Source organism: Micromys minutus, assembly GCF_963924665.1.
Source record: "Micromys minutus genome assembly, chromosome: 2".
Lineage (NCBI taxonomy): Eukaryota > Metazoa > Chordata > Mammalia > Rodentia > Muridae > Micromys > Micromys minutus.
This window is the reverse complement of record NC_137971.1, coordinates 48,296,298-48,316,289: the sequence shown is the minus strand read 5'-3', so window position 1 is coordinate 48,316,289 and position 19,992 is coordinate 48,296,298. Positions and strand designations below refer to the sequence as shown.

At 48.4% G+C, this 19,992-nt stretch overlaps 1 protein-coding gene across 1 annotated transcript; it reads right to left on the bottom strand.

Annotated features, from left to right (window-relative positions):
• Positions 1–2,394: 2,394 nt before the first annotated feature.
• On the bottom strand, positions 2,395–8,625 carry ZP1 (zona pellucida glycoprotein 1; the record flags this gene model as incomplete). The annotated part of the gene is given in 13 exon segments (XM_080912949.1): positions 2,395–2,434; positions 2,436–2,511; positions 2,696–2,803; positions 2,922–3,003; positions 4,268–4,412; positions 4,517–4,706; positions 4,801–4,928; positions 5,729–5,826; positions 5,993–6,180; positions 6,575–6,715; positions 6,807–7,170; positions 7,479–7,600; positions 8,454–8,625. Coding segments are annotated over 13 exon segments (1,854 nt in total).
• Between the last annotated feature and the right edge of the window lie 11,367 nt (positions 8,626–19,992).

The window sequence follows — 19,992 nt, the reverse complement described above, 5'->3', positions numbered from 1 at the left end:
TTACACAGGGGAAGGTCTTTGCCAAATTCAAAGATAAGAATGTGAGAGGGAATTGGAACATGAAGGAAACCCCATGGCCAGTAGCTGGGAACTGTAAAGAACTTCAAAGCCTGTTAGGTTTCTGAATGCTCTACGGACAAGGAAGAGAAATGGAAATGGAACACAGCAGAATGTAAGATGCAACTGTGAAGCAACGCTTCTAACAACAGAATCACTTTAAGACAGTAGTGGCTGCCTCTGGTGCTCAGATGGACAAAGATCTAGAACAATCTGGAGGGGCAGAGAGGGCAGGTCTCAGTCCACAATCAGAAGGGATGTGGCTTCTGTCTGACCCAGGAGTTCTATCTAAGAATTTCTTCTGAGAAAGTTGTACAATGAAGTTCACACTTATATAACTGCACTCACACTTGGTACCTGAAGTGATAGGTTTGGTTTCCTCTAACAGATCAGATGTGTCCTAGTTCAACAGAAAGTGATTCAACACAGACAGATGCTTAAAATGATACAGAATGAGGCACTGGGGCTGGGAACATAGCTCACTCAGCTGAGAGTGCTTTCTCTACCTACACCCAGTACTGAGTGAAATCGGGCACATTGCATAACCCCAACAGAAGGCCATCAGGTTGGCCTTGGTTCCATCAGATCCTGTGTCAAAAAATAAAAAGTATAAGTATTTAAGAATGTAGTTAGGGATGAGGCTGACTTAGTAAAGTGACTGTGAGCTCTCCAAGCTTACACATTATACATAATTAAATATAAGGTTGTGCACATACATAGTAACAAAGGCAAAGAATTTGAAAGAACAAGGGTTTATAAGAGGGATGAGCAAGATGGCTCAGTGGGTAAGGTGTTGGATGTGTACGTAAGCCGGACAACCTAGATTTGATCCCCAGAATCCATATAAAGGTAGGGGAGAACTGACTCACACTCTCTGGCCCCATGTTTACGCCATGCCACACTCCTGCCTTTCCCTCCAGGCATACATATGCAATGGTAACTAGAAAACAAAAGAATGGTACAAGGCATTTACAGGGGGAGTTGATGGAATCGGCTTTCTAACCCAGCCATGCTGATTCTCCTGCTATGAATATAGCCTACACTGGCCTGTGCCATGTCACTAGCCACAGCTGGTAGGCAGCTCCAAGAAGGGGTGTTTGCTTTATGGCCAGTATCTGGATCTCCTGCCCTGGCTGGGTCTCCTGCCTCTTTTAGGGAAAAAAATGGAGTTTTCCCAGTCCCGTGTCTTGGTTGTGAACTTGACCTCATCCCCAAACAAAACTGAGAACAAAACAAAAACCAGGTAAGCAATAGCTTGGAGTATGAAGAAAAGAAATTCCAGTCAGTGGCTAACATCCAGAAAGTGCTGGCTGGTATCACACACGGTTCTAGATATCTTTATCAACTGGTTTAAATTGGTATTCCTATGGAGTAGACACTAGGCTCATTTAACAAAATTAAAAAGACCCAGGGAAGTGCAGCAACTGCCACAAGGCCCAGGGAGAAGCAAAGATGCTGAGTCAGGTGTTGGGAGTCCATGTTTAGTCATAACCTGGACAGATGGAGTAAGCCTAAAACTAGGATGCAGAAAGGACCTTGTGTCAAATGAGGGTTGCTGGCTCATTGCCCTGTGACAGCTAAGCTCATATCCTGCCAGAGGCCCAGAGATTTCTCCAGCTTTTCCAGATTATTCTTGTACCCCTTGCTGAACCTGCCTCTCTCCCAGCCCACATCAATCAGCATGATATTCTAAACATAGCCTGGTCCTGACCTATGGGATGGTAGCTATTCCCAAGTGGCAGGCAAGATCAAGGCCAGCCTGTTGCTACTCTATGCTGCCAGCAGGCTGTGCATGGGTTGGCTTTGGAGGCTGGGAGTCAGCTCTGTACATCCCGTATCCTTTGGTGGATGACGATTCTGTCTGTGGGACTTCTGGCTTCCTCTTGTCAGGAAGGCAGCTTTGCAGGTGCTCTGAGGACATCCACATCTACATAAGTTCCTGCCAGGTCATCAATTCCTAACTGCTGCTATTTGCTCACTGCCATGTGGCTGTGGCATCGTGAATGACAGGAGCATCTCACCGGTGTGGTAATCTTACAGACACTGCCATAAAGGTAACGTGACTGTAATAGGGGTCCCGATTCTGAAAGGACACTGTTCACTCCAAGAAACAAGTTTCTCCTGTGGCTCACCCCTGTAATCCCAGCACTCTGAGGCAGGAGAATCACTGGGTTCAAAACCAGTCTTAGCTATAGAGTAAGAAGACCCTGTTCCTCCTCAAACACCCACACCCTTGGAAAAGACATACATTAGGTTTTGTAAATAACTTCCCCACATCAGCTTTCAGTTTTCAAACAATGATTTATTGAACCCATTTATTTAATTTCTGGTGCCTGATCAGGGCTTCTGGACCCAGGCCCAGCTCAGACCCACCATCCCCCAGGACTAGGGTGATAGCCAGGAGCAGGAGGAGCACCCAGAACAGGGGTCTTGAACTGGAGTTCCTGGTGGAGCCTGTCAGAGAAGGAGGGAGGGAGGGTCACCTGGAGCTGTCTGTAGATAAGGGGCTGGGATATTTTACTCAGTTCCCCATTTAGTTACACCACACCTCTGTCTCACACACGGCCAGAGCTTCCTTGTTTCATCAACATTTATAGACAGTGCTATGACCCTCAGGAGCACCCCCAAACCCTGGTACCTGAAGGCTCAAGTTTAGCAGCATCCTCAAAACCCACTGCTCCTGGAGAGCTCACAATGTCTAGGGCTCGGATAGTGTTATTGTGGTGACCAGAGGATCGTCGATGCCCTGTCCAGGAGAAAAGCTGTCTGGCCTCCATTCCAACCTGTGAGAGCCAGCTACAAGTGGAAGGATGCATAAAAACAAAACAAAGCAAAAAACAAAAAACCTCAAATACCAGACTCACTTGCTATCCCAGAGTCACATGTAGTAGAGCATGTCTCAGGCCCCACAGGGTGGCAGGCAGAGGCACTACAGAAGAAATAGACCTGGCAGAAAGAAATATAGTCAAGGGGGGTCTAGGTTTGTGCAGCTATGCTGGCAGCACAGAGGCAGGGTTGAAAGATTCAGGTGCAGGGAGAGATCGGGTGAGCAGTGTGATCACAGCTACCCTACACTGGTGGGATGGAAACTGGTGTTCTCAGTTCAGACCTCTGCTTCCTGAGCACCCAAAACCTGTAGTAGAAGACACTCCCTACAGGCAGGAACTGTGGCGTTCAAGACAGCTACAGTCCTCTGTCCCATCCTTTGTCTTCTGCCCCCTAACTGTTGGGCGGCAGCTAACAGGAAGAGATGAGGTTTGGCCACAGTGCCGGACAACAGATGTCCACGGTCCTCTCTTTACCCCTGCAGACAATACCTGGAGGCAGAGAAGGGAAGAAGGCACCACCACTTCCAGAAACAGCTCAGGGAAGGGGACCAGAGGCCGCATCAGTCAGCCATGGTGCCCTTCATGTAACATGTCAGAGCCTCTTGGCTTGGGAGGCAGCAATCAAGCAACGGAGTGATGCCTCCCTCGGCATTGCCTACCAGTGGGACCAGCCACATCTGATTAAAGTGAGGGATTTAAACATGAACGTTGGGGTAATGGACAGGACGTGTTGTACTGTTGATCACGGGCTGAACCATACTAGCATGCTTCCTGTGGCACTATGGGTACACCATACAGAAAAGCTTAAGGTTTAAAGACCCCAAAGGACATCCGTCTCTATCTTCTGGAGAAGCTGCTATGTTAAAAACCAAAGCAGAAGAACAAGGAACAAATTATCGTTTCTAGAATCAGATGTGAGACCGCACAAAAACACCACAGCTGCTGCTGAGATTTGGTTGATGGTAAACCACACTCCATGTCTCCTTTAATCTTTTAGCTGTTTTGCATCTGTATGCATGCACAGAGGAATGTGCATACCATGGCACACGTGTGAGGGTCAGAGAAATCATAGGAGCCAGTTCTCTGTCCACAGTGTTGCTCCTCCCAGGGATTGAACTTAGGTCAGCAGAGTTAGCTGCAATTACCTTTACCTTCTGAGCCATCTTGTTGGCTACTTCCCCCTTCTCTCCCAGATTGTGTATGGGTCAGCGTTCTGAAGACCTTGCCTCCTTCCCAGAGCTGTTGCCCCCAACACTTGGTAATGCCAATCCATAAGCTGGAATATTAGCATTAGCTTAAAGGGTACAGGAAGGATGTGGTGACCAGCTAATGACCACTCAGCAAGAGACATGGGACATGAGAACAAAAAAGGTCTTCCTAACCTGTCCTCTCAGGGCATTCTGGGAGCTGGAGTCAAGGAGAGTGAAGGTGGCCATGGTGAAGCGCTGATAGTGAGACCAGAAGGGCAGGGTTGCCCTGTCTGCAGCTACCATTTGTGTTCTGTAGTTGTCACCCTTAAAAGGACACCTGGATTGAAGAAAAGTTCAGAAGCCTCTGTAAGGAGATGTGGCAGGCAGGAACCACCTACCCTACCCCCAACCCGTACAGTTTAGTCATCTGCTGCCACTCACCCATCTGACAGAATGGGCCATTGGGGCTGCCCAAAGGGGTTAGTGGTGGGCGTGGCCCAGCACTGGTGTAGCACCAGAACCAGACTGGGATCAGTTCTCTGCAGGAGACGGACCTCTACGTAGACTGGTTCCTGGAGCAGTCTCACAAGGGGATAGTCACTCCCCTGATAGTAGGAGCTGAAAGTCTTATCTGCAGAGAGGGGTTTGTGAACTGAAGACAGACTGTATCAGGGCAGCAGAGGCCAGAAGGGAGAGTAGCAGGTGTGGTAGGGATAGGGGCGTACCCCTGGCAATCCTCAGCTCCAGCCTCAGGGGTCCAGACTGGGTCACAGGGGCAGGTGGTTGGGGCGAGAAGATTGATGCCTGGATGGGCAGGAAATCGCTAGCATTGAAGATACAGCGAATATGAAGCCTAAAAGTTCAAGAACAAGAGGTTGGGGGAGACCATAAGTCAGAGCAACCTGTTTACGTCATCCCAACATCCCAACAATGGATGCAACAGACAGCTTCCTCCACACGGTGCAGACGGCCCATGGACATCACTGTCCACCCTTTCTGCCCTTCTGCCCACCTAAGTCTGCCCAGGACAGCTCGAATTAGCTACACCAGGCACTTCTCTAGGTGCCAGGCACCCCCGTATCAAGACAACAGAGATCTGTGCTGGCACTTGAGGTCTCTGAAGGGCGGTGGGAAGACCTGGATTGTGGAGCCATGAACAAGCCTTTAATACCTAAGCCTCGTTTATCCTCTTGCCCCATTGAGAGGCTCTGGTGAGGACTGTGAAGGTCACAGGACTGTGTCTCAGGGCATTGCTTGTCCTTGCAACCAGCCTACCAGTGTCTCCCTTAATAGCTTAAGCTCCATGTGGTCAGCGATCCATGCCTTCAGGGTCCCCCCACAGATGATGTGCTATACTGCTGTGGTAATCACACCAGGCGTGAAGGCCTCACTTTCTGCTGTCTCATGCTTTAGCCTAATCCAGATAGACTCCAGCTGTTCCCCCTGTACTTCTCTGATCCCCCTTCCCCAAAGTCCTTGATGCCATGCCGAAACTGGCTGCCTCAAGCACTTAAGTCCAAAAGCTTAAAGCATGCTACAGAATTGTGTCCCCATCTCTGGGCCATAAATATTTTGTGCTAAAGCAAAAGACATCTGGACCCTGATACCAGTCTCACACCCTACACCCAGGCCTGTCACCCAGTTACCACTCACCGGAAGACACTGTCCCGAGTGATGGAACCCTGTGGCCCCCTTTGGACATCAATGTTAGACACCAGCTGGTTCTCATAGATGAGCTGCTCACCGACCACCTGAGGAGGAGGTAGTTGAGTGAGGTTCCCTAGGGGTGGGACTCACTTTTAGCATACATCTCACCCCTACCTGGACCATGATGATGCCACAGAGGATGAAGGGAAAGCTGGCTGGGGATGCCCCTCAGAAGGTGAGGCTCATCTCCATCCTCAGTTCCACTCCTACCTGGATTGCTGTTCCACAGAGGGTGAGAGGGACATGGAAGAGCACGAAAGCATTGGTCTTCTGGGTAGGGGGGCATCCGTTGGGGGCATACGCCAGGTGGACATTGTCTAGCACGACGCCGTGTGTCAAGGCTGTCTCTTGCGACATGACCAAGGTAAAGTAGCCACTTCTGAAACACTGGAGAGTGACTAGGAGAAAGGCAGATCCAAGAGGTAGATCAGGACTTTGGGATTCAATGTCTCTCCAGCTCAGGGACAGGGGAAGGGCCTCCAGGAGTAACAATACTTGACCACTAGTCAGGAGTCAAGGGATCTGGATGTTTTTCCCACTGTTGGCCTAAGCAAATGCCCTAGGAGCTGACAGAACAAAGTGTTGATGAATGCTACAGATCAGAGTCAGGGTCTGTAGGAAGGGGACCCAACAGCCCCCTGGGGCAGGTGCCCTTCCTATCTGAGGGTGGTTGCAGCTACTTGAAAGCTGGGTTCTCTCAGACTGCATACAAGGCACTTCAGCTAGATGGAAGGGAAACTTCCCCTGCTATGCCAGGACCTACAGGAGCATGCTTGGGATGAGAGGGTGTACCTGTATTGCCATAGTAACAGGACACTTCTTTGGTATTGTCATAGCAGCAGCCAGCCTGCTGACAGGCTTCCTTGGAACTACCTTTTACCATGCAGGGGATGTGCCCAGAAGCCTGACACCGCTCCTGGGGCAGATGGGTACCTAAGGTTGGTGACAGAGCAGTGAGGAAGTGACTGCTTAGAGCCCAAAGGTCCCAAGACACACAATGTGTACACAGAAAGGGCCCACATACCTATAGAATCTAGCTCAGTCAATTCCCAGGGCCCCAAGGTGCCCCACTGGGGATGAGGCACTGTGGGTCCAGCAGATCCAGGTCCTGGGGATGGCGGAGCAGGAGTTGGATGGGTAAAACTGTGCTCTGGATACAATGGAGTAAGACCAGTGTGGCCAGATCCAGCCAAGGTGTGGCCAGAGATGGGGTGAAGGGCAAAGATATGAGGTGTAAAAGGCTGAGGTGTGGTGGATGGAGCCAAGTAGGGCTCCGGTGTCAAGATGTGTTCTGGTTTGGGACAGACCAGAGTGACATCTTGTCCTATATCCACACGGCCATTGGGTAGTACAGCTTGTATGAACACCCTCAGGTGGAACCGCTCATCCTGCAGGTGAGAGGGCCATAGAGAGCAGCTGAGTGTGGCCACCTGACCCAGGTGAGCGTGAGCGCTGGGCTGCAGGCCAGAGCATGGTGCCTGGCTATTGACTCTGCCCAGCCCTGAAGTGGTCACCGCCCAGGATGGCCGGTGCTAATGGAAATTAAGGCAGCCCTGGAGAGGGAGCCGATTTGTAACATATCTCAGGGTCTAATCTGTCAGCTACCCACTCCCCACCCCTCATAGGCTCTCTTCTCTGGTTATAAGGGGCTGTTAGAATAAGCTCCCTCTGTCCTCACACGTGTGACTGTCCTTACCTTCTCCAGCACGTGGCAACCTTTGTAATCAGCAGAGAATACTGTGGGCTCCTGAGCCTCACTGGTCACCCAGTGGTAGCAGATAGAACAGTTATTCACCTCAAACCGGTTCCCAAATTCATCTAGGTAGGGGAGGAGATGGGGAAGGGAGCCTCAGGTGCTGGAGGGCAGGAGGCTGCTGGAACGGAGAAGCTCTTGAGGTAAGCTTGTTCTGAGACCTAGCTTTGCTTGCTAGCTCTGCTGTGTGGCCACAGGCGAGCATCTTTCCCTCTCTGGCTTTGCTTCTGTCGTTGGCTCTTTGTAGCTGGGATAAAGGAGTGTTCGCAGGATTTCAGGCACAGAATGAACACCTTATGGTCTTAAGTTTAGTTAGCCTTGTACCTCGGCTGAGGCATCTGGGAGTCTCAAGGAGCCAGAAATTTCTCAAGCACCCACACTAAGGGAGGAAGGAGGCAGAGTGGAAGAATGATGCCCACTTGTTATCTTACCTGGCTCTTTCTTTTGGGGATACCTGCTAAATGCTCATTTGCTTTGTTATCTCAGAACAGCAAGCACCAGTCCCCACCCCACGCCCCTGGGCCTGCCCCCACCCTTCCTTTTCAGTGCACAGGGCGCGCGCGCGCGCGCGCGCGTGTGTGTGTGTGTGTGTGTGTGTGTGTGTGTGATCTTTCCCTCCTTGCAGATGCTGCTCTGAAAGTGAGGTTCAAATCATCACACAGAACCCCCTACACCCATTCTCTACATTAAATCCCACCCCAAGGGTGTTTTGTGGACCTGAAACTTACAGCTGGAAGTTCAGAGCCCAGCATTTTTGAGTCAGAGCCTGACTTTCCTACAGGTGAATGTCATGCACAGGGGAGTCTGCTTTGGTGGCTGCTTTCCTATCTCTGCTCTTCCAGCTCCTGCTTCCAGGAAGAGGTCCAGTTCCCTCCTTGCAGCAGGATGGACTTGGGACAAGTATCTGCCAGCACTTACCCAGTACCTTAAATCGGATAGTGTGGTTTGGCTTGGGGAGCACCAGCAACTGCATACCCCGGACCCCACAGTCATAGCTGTATTCAAAGCCAGGCTTGAGATGCAGACGCTGACCCAATCTCAGGGGAACTGCCACCAGCAGAAGCAGGACCACAAAACAACCCCAGGCCATGATGGAGGCTCCTGTCTGTTACCACAGAAACCCACAACAACCCCTATAAGTTCCCCATCAGCCAGCTTGGGGCCAGGCCTTTATATGGATCAGGCAGGAAGTGGTAGCCTCTGGGGGCAAAAGGGATTCACCTGGGGGAGCAGATGTTTGGTTTACAAGGGGCTATGGAGAAATTCCTTCCCCCGTGGCAGGGGAAGGCACGTTCTATCCTGGGTGTGTTAAGGATCTTCAGAAAGCTGCCCTTGACTCCTCACCAATTTTCTGTGGCAGCTGGGACTACCCAGGGATTTCTATAGGACAGCAGTCATATTCCTAATCTGCAGTCCACTGATGGTGTGGGAGTTTCCTGCCCAGAGGTATCCTTCTGCCTGTCAGGACCCTGGGAACTGAATCCAAGGTTACTTCTGCCCCGACTCAAGCCCAGCTCCTGGCAGAGTTGGCAGTATGCAGGGTGGTGGGTGGTTAGCAATCAGAGCCTGGTGGGTAGTGCTACTGAGTTAATCCTCAGCTATCACATCCTCTGTTTGAAAATTCGGAATCCCAGATGCACAAATGTCTGAAATATTCTGAGCACCAATATGGCAGCAAAAGTAGAAATCTGTTCTTGACTTTGTGATGAGTAACTCATCACACACATGATACGGAACAAGTCAAAATCCAGTTGCTGGGTCCATGTGGTGGCACATGTCTGTAATCCCAGCACATGAGAGGCTGAGGCATGAGGATCATGAGTTTGAAGGCAGCCTGGACTACAGAGGGAGACCCAGTCTCAAAAACAAAAATAAACAAGACCACCACCCTCAAGCATACCTCCAAACTGTGTGTGTAAAATGTGTATGAGACATGAGTGAAATTTCTGTTTATTCTAGGGCGCCATCCCCAGAAGGATGCAAACATTCCAAAATAAATAAAGAAAACAAAGAAAGAAAAAAGAAATATGGAGGCTCAGTTGAGAGAGCTTGCTATGCAAGTATGATGATCCGAGTTCAAATCCCCAGAACCCAAGTAAAAAGCTGGGTGTTTGTAACCCCATCACTCTGGAATCAGAGATAAAAGGATTACTGGGAGTTTCTGGCTGCTAGCCTAGCTGCAGATTCACTGAGAGAGCCCTTCCTAAGGGAATAAGGCACAGTAATAAACAGGTGTACTGGTTCATTTTTTTTGCCAAGATTACATAACTTAGAGTCATCTGGAAGAAGAAACCTCAATTGAAAAGATGCCCCCAATCAGATTGACCTGTAGGGGAATTTTCTTGGTGATTGACACAGGAGGGCCCAGGCCACTGTGGGTGGTGCTACCCCTGGGCAGGTGATCCTGGTTTATACAAAAAACTAAGCTAAGCAAGCCACAAGAAGCAAGCTAGTAAGAAGCATTACTCCATAGTTTCTTCTTATCCTGACTTCCCCGGGTGATGTGCTATTTGTTACTTGTAAATATAAAATGAAATAAATCTTTTCTTTCCCAATTTGCTTTTGGTCTTGCTGTGTATCACGGTATCAGAAAACAAACTAAGACAGCAGGGTACCAGACTTCCTGCTCTGGCCTCTATTCGTGTATGAGCACTCACAGAACACGCATGCACACGCAAATAGGAAACACCTTTAGTCCCAAGCATTTCTAATAAAGTGGCACTCAAACATGATAAGTGAAATAATATAAAATAAGAATAGATACTGGAATAAATGCAGCATCCTAGATAGATAGGGGAAAGCTTAGAGGATGTATCTATCAGGTTGATTGACAGCAAAAAATGTCTGGCACTATTAGAAGAAAATAGCTACAGGGAAAATGGTGAGGGGTGTGCCAGTCACCTCATGTCATCTTGGCTTTTTGTTCAGCAATTGTAAGAGATAACATCTATGAACACACAAGAATGGACAGGTGGGTACCAAGCCTGTGACAGCTCCTCACTTCTCCCTCATCCTCTGAGGGATGCTATCACCCTCCCTTCAGGGTACTAATTCTCCCAGAGCCCAGCAGAGTCTGAGCTCAGTGAAGGCTGGTAACACGGGTCATTAGTATTTGTGGTTCCTTGCTCTGCAGAGACCATGTAGTTACATGCTGACTACAATCTTGCTGCTATCACTTCCCACTTGTGGCCTGGCTGCAACATCCCCCCCTCCCCCCCTCCCCCAAGCCTCAAGCTTCTCCTTTGAGAACTAGAGTTGAAAAGTTGTTCTTATCTGGCAGGGCGATAAAGAAGACTGAAAGAGACCCATAATGGGTGTATTGAGTTGTATGTGGCAATGACTCAATGCATGACTTAATTCTTGGCTCTAGTGGCTGTTTGAGCAGAGTAAGGAGAAGTATCCACCTGGAATAGGATGGAACTCCTGGAAGTGTTTCTGAAGGAAAGTTGACTTCAAGAATAGGGTCTTGGACAGGAGAGATGGCTCTGCAGTTAAGAGCACTCTTTACTCTCGCAGAAGACCTGGGTTTAGTTCCCAGGACCCACATGGTTCACAGCCTCCAAAACTCCAATTCCAGTGGATCCAAAAATCTCTTCTGACCTCCATGAGTATCAAGCATGTTTGTGGTACACAGACACAGGCAAACACTCACACACATTAAATAAATAAATAAATCTTATTTTTTTAATAGAAAAAGAAACATTCCAAGTTAAAAAAGAAGAGTGGGGCCTTAGGGCTGGAGAGGAGCTCAGCCGAATGCTTGACTAGCACGCATTAGCCCAGATTCAGTCTCAGCACCACATACACAGGAGGTGGTGGAGGCTGTAACCACCACACTCTTGAAGGTGGAGGCAGGAGGATCAGGATTTCAAGGTCATATAGCAATACAGCAATTATTGTAATAGAGCAAGTTTGTGGCCAGACTGGGTTATGTAAGACTGTGTCAAACAACAACAACCAAATAATAATAATAATAACCAAACAAACCGCACAATACAACACAACTATACACCTTGAGGGCTTGGCAGAGAATGGTGGGGATAGGGAGAAGATGAAGAGCAAAAGCTGCCAGGAAAGTGGGCTCTTCAAAAGGAATGACCCCCAGTTGTAAACTGGTCACTTTAAAATGATTTCAGGCCTTTGACTCTAGGGTTCTGGGACAGCCAGGATTACTGAGGGAAACCCTACCTAAAAAAAAGAAAAACAAACACACAAGCAACAATGACAAAACCAGACTTGGGCTTCTCAAGCTCACAGGAAAGAACTTGTTTGTGTTTGTTCTAGTCCCTGCTCTCTCCGAGTATCTGTGCATGCATTTGTGTGGACACAACACATTTTCTTGTGTGCTATTGGAGTTGTGCAAATGGGTTCTTCTTTACCTCTTGTGTACATTAATTATGTTGGTAAACTGTCCACTGAGAAACTGGCTATGGAAGTAAGGGTTTCCTCCCCCTCCCATTTCAGACCCAAACATGTGTATGTCAAGTGTCCTCCAAAATTCCCTGGCCTGGGTTAGGCTGCTTCTAACTCTAACAAGGAGGAAGGAAAACATCAAACGGTCCAGGAATAAAAACAGTGCACTCTGATGACTAACTAGGCCATAAATTATTCCCAGCCGAGGCTACCACTTCTTATCTCACAATATAAAAATGCCTGCCTCGAGAGAGAACATGTGGTGCTGATGCACGCAGAGAGGTATGCTCTAACATGACTGACTGTTCAGCAGGGCTCCCCACTTGGTTTCTGCTGGCTTTGATGGTAGGTACCTGTTGCTGTGTGATCCTTCCTTTGGAAGTTTCAACCACGGGCCTTCTGTGCTCTTCCTGGGACTTTTTCGATTGGAGACTCCAGCCGCCTGCCTCAGGGGGGCTTTCCCCAGTTGTTTCCCGTGGAAGATGATGATCCGGATGATGTCACTGCTTTTGTTCTCATTTGGGTTTGGGCTACTCTGGTCATCTCTGCTGGATGTCCTGAGCGCCCAGTTCGGTGGTGTTCTGCTGGCTGGCTGTTACTGCTGATTGGTTCCTTATCGTTTATTCTTTTACTTTTGCTGTACATCTAAGCTCATTTGTTCAAAACCAAGAGCACAGCTGTCTCGGGTCATTCTTCAGACTGTGCAAAACGCCTCTAATTACGTGAATGCACATTTTCCTTTTAAAAAGATGCATCTATGATAAACGGATCTAAATCAGGAAATCAATACTGGTTGAAGCACATTTGTCTAATCTATAAACTTTCACGTAACATTTGTTCTGATAAAGACTCATTTCTCTCTCTTGTCCTGTGCATATGTTTGTGTATATACACTGTGTGTATACCCTGTCACATACAAGTGCATGTGAAAGAAAGCTGATTTCGAGAGCAACGCCTGCAGCCAAGCGAACATGGTAGCGCACACTTTTAATCTCAGCACTACAGAGGCAGAGGCAGGTGGATCTCTGTGAGTTTAAGGCCAGCCTGGTGTATAGAGTGAGTTCCAGAATAACTAGGGATACATAGAGAAGTCTTGTCTCAAACCCCCCCCCAAGCGGGGCTGGAGAAATGGCTCAGTGATTTAGACCACTAACTGTTCTTCCCGGGGTCCTGAGTTCAATTCCTAACAACCACATGGTGGCTCACAACCATCTGTAATGGGATCTGATGCCCTCTTCCTTCTGGTATGTCTGAAGACAGCTACAGTGTATTCATATAAATAAATGTAAAAAAGAAAAAGGAAAGAAAGAAAAAGGAAACCAAGCCAAACATCAGCAACAAAACAAAACCGGAGTCAAGGTTCCAGTCAAGGTTCCAGCGGGAATGCAGTTCATGGTGTTTTTCTACCCTGCAGGAGGCCCTGGTAGATCATACGGAGGCCAGAGATCAATTTTGGGTGTCATTCTCAGGAGCCATCTTCCCTGCTTTTTGAGAAATGCCTGGAACTCACCACATCTGTCATCCAGGCCGGGCTGTAACCACCTACTTGTCTCTGCCTCCCAGCAGTGGGGTTAGAAATGCTCACCACCACGCTTGAATTTTTAACTTGGTTCTCAGGATTGAACCCAGATCCTCCAATTCCAAAGGTAAAGACTTTTATAGCAGTGGTGGTACACACCTTCAATCCTAGCATGGCAGAGGCAGAGGGGCAGAGAGGCCCAGAGCACAGGGGCACAGGGGCAGTGTTCAGGTGGATCTCTGAGTTCAAAGCCAGCCTGGTCTACACCTGGTCTTGGACACTGCTCCTGTCTCTCCCCACCCCCAAATACTTTTATAGTAGAAGACAAGTGTTTCCTAGTCTGGGATTCCATCCAGGATCAGAAGTGCCTTCTCTGGTGGGGGCAGGCCACCTGTTTTCCTTGTCATTCATGCCCTTGGCTTTTGGACCAGCTACTTTGCTGTGTGGATTTGCCTGGTGTTTTTCTGATTAGATCCAGGAATTAGATTACACATTTCTGGCAGTTCTAGTCAGCCTGGCTGCTGTAATAAAACACCAAACACCGGCTGCTTAAGTGAGGTATTTATTTTCTCACAGTTGGAGACTGCAAGTCTAAATTCAAGATGGCAGCAGGTCTGGTTTCTTCTTAGGCCCCTCTCCTGGGTCTGCACATGCCGAACTTCTTGCTGTGTTCTCACATAGCCTTTCCTCTATGTGTGTGAGTTTCTCATGTCTGTGTGTCCGAGTTCCCTGCTTTACAAGGACACTGGCCAGGTCGATGGGTTTAAATAGTGGCGGGTTTCTCTACAGAAAGCATCTACTTCTAAGATTCTTGAAGATGACATACATGCTTAGAGACTGTGCACACACACCCTGCCCCTCCTAGAACATGTGTGTGTGTGTGTGTGTGTGTGTGTGTGTAGGGGGGGATCAGTGCATAGTGTCCTCTGACCTCAGTGTTCCTCCTTCATCTACTACCTTCCTGTTGTGTGGTGAGCAGTCTTCCCACTGTTAGGTAGTGAGGGCAGGAACTGGGGAGTGGACAAGCTTGGATCTGGCCTTCACAGCGGTGCCTGAGCGCAGTAACGACAGGAAGGTCACATGGCTGCTTTTCTCTGGCCCGTGGACCAAAAAGAATGAGAATTGTGATAGTGCAGGAGGAATAAAGAGATAAACCGAGTCGTTTTCAGACTGTGGGCCTTGGAAACAGGTAGCAGAAGGAGGCGGCAGCTTGCTCACTGCCCAGACAGTACGTTGTTTGTTTGGATCTTAAAAGTCCGTCAGGGGAGGAGTGCAGAAGGCTGGGTTGCCAGCCCATAGTGCTGTTGGGAGGGAGGGTGTATTAGAAGCAAGTTATGACAGACACTCAAGGCATGATCTGGAAAGGGACACTGGGACTCCAGTCTCTCTGTACTCTCTCTGCTTCCTGGCTTCGTGAGGTGAGCAGGTTTGTCTCCCAGAACTCCCAAAGCAATGGAGTGATGAACCATGGGTGGGTAGTTCCGAAACAGTGAGGTAAAATGCCAAACCTTGCTCCTCGTGAGTTGACTTTCTCAGATGCCTTGTCACAGTGGCGAAAAGCAGACTCACGCAGATGCCTTTGAGAAAAGGGCACCAAACCACCCTGGTTACAGTTCCGCAGCCTTGCGAGCGCTCCTGGGTACCAGAGATGACCTGGGAGGGATCCAGTTGCTCAACTCACCAGCTGGAGACTGTGGAAGCATCTTGTGTGCTTTGTGACTCACTTTCCTCCTCTGTAATGGGATAGTGAGGGTTGCTAGGCAGAGTTTTTTCTTTATCCAGCTATAGACCACCAGGCTTGAACTCAGGATTTTTCTATCATAGCCTTTCCAGTTCTGGGATTATGGCTATGAGCCAAAGTGCCCAGGTCTCATTAAACATTTAATATTAAATGTTTATTTATATTTAAATTTATTTATTAAATATTTGCTTATTTTATGCGCTTCTGTTTTTTTGAAACAGAATCTTACCCTGTACCCTTGACTGCATAGCCCAGGTTAGCCTCCAGTTTGTGTTCCTTCTTCTGCTGTTGCTTCTAAGTGTTGAGATTACAGCGGTCTGCATGACATCTGTCTTCCCATCTCAATTAGTAAGTTAACTAATTAATTAACTTTTGTATATGTGCGCGAGCACTTGTGGAGGTCAGAGGAGAACTTTTGGGGTATCAATTCTCTTTTTCTACCATGGGGGGCCTAGGAATGGAACTCAGGTTATCAGGTTTGGCAGCCGGCATCTTTACCTATAGTTTTAATTATTTAGTTATTGGTTTATTCAAGTCTAAATCTCACTATGTAGCTCTAGCTGTCCTGGAACTCTCTATGTAGACCAGGATGGCTTCAGGATCACAGAGATCTGCCTGCCTTTGTCTCCCAAGTGCTGGGATTAAAGGCTGAGCCACCATACCTAGCTTGTTTCCACATTCAAAAACTGCATTTTGCTTCTCCTCCTCCTTCTCTTCTTCCTCTTCCCCCCCCACTCCCTCTTCCTCTCCCTCGCTCCCTCTGCCCCTTCTCAATCCCCCAAGACAAGGTCTCATTATGTAGCCCTGGCTGGTCAGGACTGGCCATCGTAGACCAGGCTTGCCTTAAACTCACTTCCCTCTGCCTCCCCAGTGCCAGGATTCAAGGAGCTCACTACCAGACCCAAGAATGTACTTTTTTTCTCCTTTTTAATTTTATGCATGTGTTTGTGTCTGAATTTGTGACTGTGAGTGCAGTGTGTGCAGACCCAGCAGAGGGTGTTGGGTCTCAGAAGGTGGAGTTACAGGTGGTCGTAGGCCACCTGACATGGATGCTGGGTCTCAAGCTGTGTCTTCACAAAGGCGGTGCTTATTCTAACCACTGGGCCATCTCTCATTTTCCAAATCTGTAAAGTGAGACAAAGAATAAGGTAGGATAAGGATACCTATAATTCCAGAGGGAGGAGGAGCAGAAGCTCAGGGTCATCCTTGGCTATAGAGTCAGTTTGAGGCCAACCTGGGGTACTGAGATCCTGTCTCAACCAGCCAATGTAACAAAGGAACACAAGTGAGATATGAGATTTGAGTGTCTCTGCCAACTCAGGGTAACCTGGGGCAAAGGGGGTGGGTCTGGTGTCTGCATGGGTGCCACTCTACGCAGCCATGTGGCCCTGCTGACCACTTGACTTCAGACTTCTCTGGCTTCTGGGTTACATGAGAATAATATCTACTGTTAAGAGCTTCCGAGTGTGAGAACTTGTTATGATATTGTTAGGGAGCTAACATATGGCCGTTCCTATGGTGAGGATTAAATTGTATGTGGGCAGAGGATAGGTAGAGGGTGAGTCCAGCCAGACCTGGCTGCTTTTCCTTTTTCTCCTCCTCCTCCTCTTCCTTAATGCTGGCCTTAAACTCCCTAAGCAGTTAAGAATGATCCTCCTGTCTCTACCTCCCAAGTGCCTGAATGACAGGCATACAAAGCCTTGCAGGGTGAGTGAAGTGCTGGGGATGGAACCCAGGACCTCAGGCCTGTTGGCAAGGGCTCTACTAACTGAGCCAATCTGAAGCCCTAACTCAGCCTCCTTGCTGTCCAAGGTCGTGCCCACCTTGCTGTAGCGGGCTCTGGGCTGGGAGCGGGCCCACCAGATGGAGGAAGCGTGGGCCTCCGTGAGGTCTAGTGGAGCTGTTGGATCTGCACACAGATCCCAGCACTGATGTGTGCTCAGCAGACATTTCTTGGGACTCTCACACGCACAGCCTGCCCTGCCCCTGCTCAGCTGTGGAGCTGAAGAGTAGGCATAAGAACAGCTCCTCGTACTGTTCATCGTGAGGTGGGGCAGGGGGTAGGGGGACAAAGAGTGACCTCAGAGAACAAGGGCGGCTATGAGTCAAGTAAAGACTGGGAGGACAGAGAGGAGGTGGGGTACGTGAAGATGTCCCTGAGGAAGCTTTTGCTCAGGGTTTTGAAGGGTGATTAGGAGTGCCCCCAAAAGTGGGCGGAAGAACTCATAGTCCAGGGCAGAGGACAGACATCAGGAACAAGGTCATGGGCATGACCTGGTGTGTGCAGAGCAGGCAGGGATGAGAATGAATGCTGACTGAAGGTAAGGAGGGGTGAAGGAGGTGGGGGGATGCGTGGTCTGTGGGCCGCGAGGAGGTTGTCTCTCTCCATGGGTAGTAGTAGTTTCTGGGTGGGCCCCTGTCGGTTTCCTGCAAGATGTTGTGTAGAATCGTAACCAGCCACTCCTCTGTGAGGTATGGGTACCTCTAGGGGCTGCTGAGATGGGCCTAGAAGATTTAGGGTTTCCTGACTGCATCCCACTTCCTCTTTGGTTGACTTCTTTAAAAGTGGCCAGAAAGGAACTCAAAAGACCTGCTTCCTAATGCAGTGGGGAGGGAGCTCAGTCCAGCTGGGAGGTTGTACTGGTCTCTCTCCCCCACGGTGAGTGTTTTCAAGTGGTAAAGGCGTAGGTGGAGATTCCAGGTAGCAAGATTCAGGCAAAGACTGGAGGCAGGGAGAAGGGTAGGGTAGTTGAACGTGGGGAACAGGATGCAGTGACTGGGTTGTCTTAGTTGGGTTTTATTGCTGTGAGGGGACACCATGACATGGGCAATTCTTACAAAAGAAAACATTTAATTTGAGCTGGCTTACAGGTTCAGAGGTTTAGTTCATTATTGCCTTAGTAGGACATAGTGGCACGCAAGCATACGGGGCGCTGGAGAAGGGGCTGAGAGTTCTACTTCTTGGTCCAAAGGCAGCAGAAGGAGCATATCACTGTAGCTTGAATATGGGAGAGCTCAACGGGGTAGCTTCCATTAAGGCTGTACCTAGCGCTCCAACAAGCCCATACACCCTACTCATGCCAATCCCTGTGGGTCAAGCATTCAAACACGTGAGCCTATGGGTCATTCCTCTTTTCATGGGGGACACAGTGCTGGGCTCTGAAGGGCTTTGGATGCTCCCACTAGGCCTCTGGACCACACCTCACACACAACTGTTAGGATCCATGTGCTAGGAAATCCCAGACTCTGATTCTGGATGGCAGAAGTGAGGTGTGGCACTCCTGTGGCACTGATCCTGATGCCAAGATGTGCTGTGTTCTGGGACCAGGGCCTATGTCTGTGGAGTGTGCCAGGTAGTGGGTGGGAAGGTGGGCAACATTGTGCTCCAGGTGTCAGGGAACACAGGCATGGACTGAGCATGTGTTGGGTCTGATGGCCCAAAGGTTCCTCGTAGTCTGGTCGGCCAAAGAGCTCAGGGATGTGTCTCTGTCTCCCAGTGCTGGGGTTGCAGAGATGCGCAGCCACATGCAGCTTTCCACGTGGTGCTGAGGGTTCAAACCCAGGTCTTCATGTTTGCAAAACCATCTCATCAGGCCTCTACCTCCTCCTCCTTCTTCCTCTTCCTAAAAAGAAAATTTTATTTATTTATTCTTCTTTATTATATCTTTACTATTTAAAGTGGGTTTTAAAATTTAAATATATTTTTATTTATATATAAATTTATGCTATAATATATAAAGTTAATATATCTTTCCCTTCTCTAAGTCTTTCCTAATCCTCTCCCTGTCCCTACTCACCCAACTTTAAGTTCTTTCTCAAAAAAATAAAAAATCCCCAAACCCAATACAACAACAAAATCCCCTAACCAAGAAAACAAACTCCATGACTATACTTTCTGGGATCATTTCTATAGTTCGTTATCAGAGAAGTTTCTCTGACTGTGTAGAGCACCCAAAACCACGAGCAGCATCCCCTCCTGAGCGTGAAGCTGGCTCTAGGTGCTGGTCCAGTGCAGCTGCCTCTTGCCACCGATGATCGTTTTTCCCTCCTTCAGGGGGTTTATAGGGAGGGAACACAGTCTGAGTGGACTCAAAGAGAGTAGAAAAAAAAAAAAAAAGAAAACAAACCCCTAAAACACTTAAATCCACCGAACTGCAGCCAATAAAAGCGCACACACACACACACACACACACACACACATTCACACACACACGTACTCACACACACACATACTCTCACACATACTCACACACAACTCACTCACAGACACACTCACAGACACACTCACACACATTCACACACACACACACACACACACACACACTCATACACTCAGCCTGTGGAGTCCATTTTATGTCAATTGACTGTTCCTGAGCATGAGGTCTGCCCTGCCCTGAGGTGCTTGATACACTTAATGCCTTTTGTTGGAGAAAGCTGAATTTTCCTCTCCTAGAAGTCATAGATGATAGTTCAGTTGTTAACCTTTACCCTAGTGGCTAGGTATTCATTCATTCATTCAAAAATACAACAAAATCAAATATAAGAAGAGAAAACAAAGTCTATCACATCAAAGTTGGACAAGACAAACCAACAGAAGGAAAAGAGTCCAAGAGAAGACACAAAAATCAGAGACTCCATGGGATCAGATGACCTCTTCTGATATGCAGATAGATATACATACAAACAAACATCTATATATAAAATAGACAAATTTTAAAAAGCAGAGACCTATTCACTCACACATTCTGGAGTCCCATAAAAACTTAACTTGAAGCCATAATACA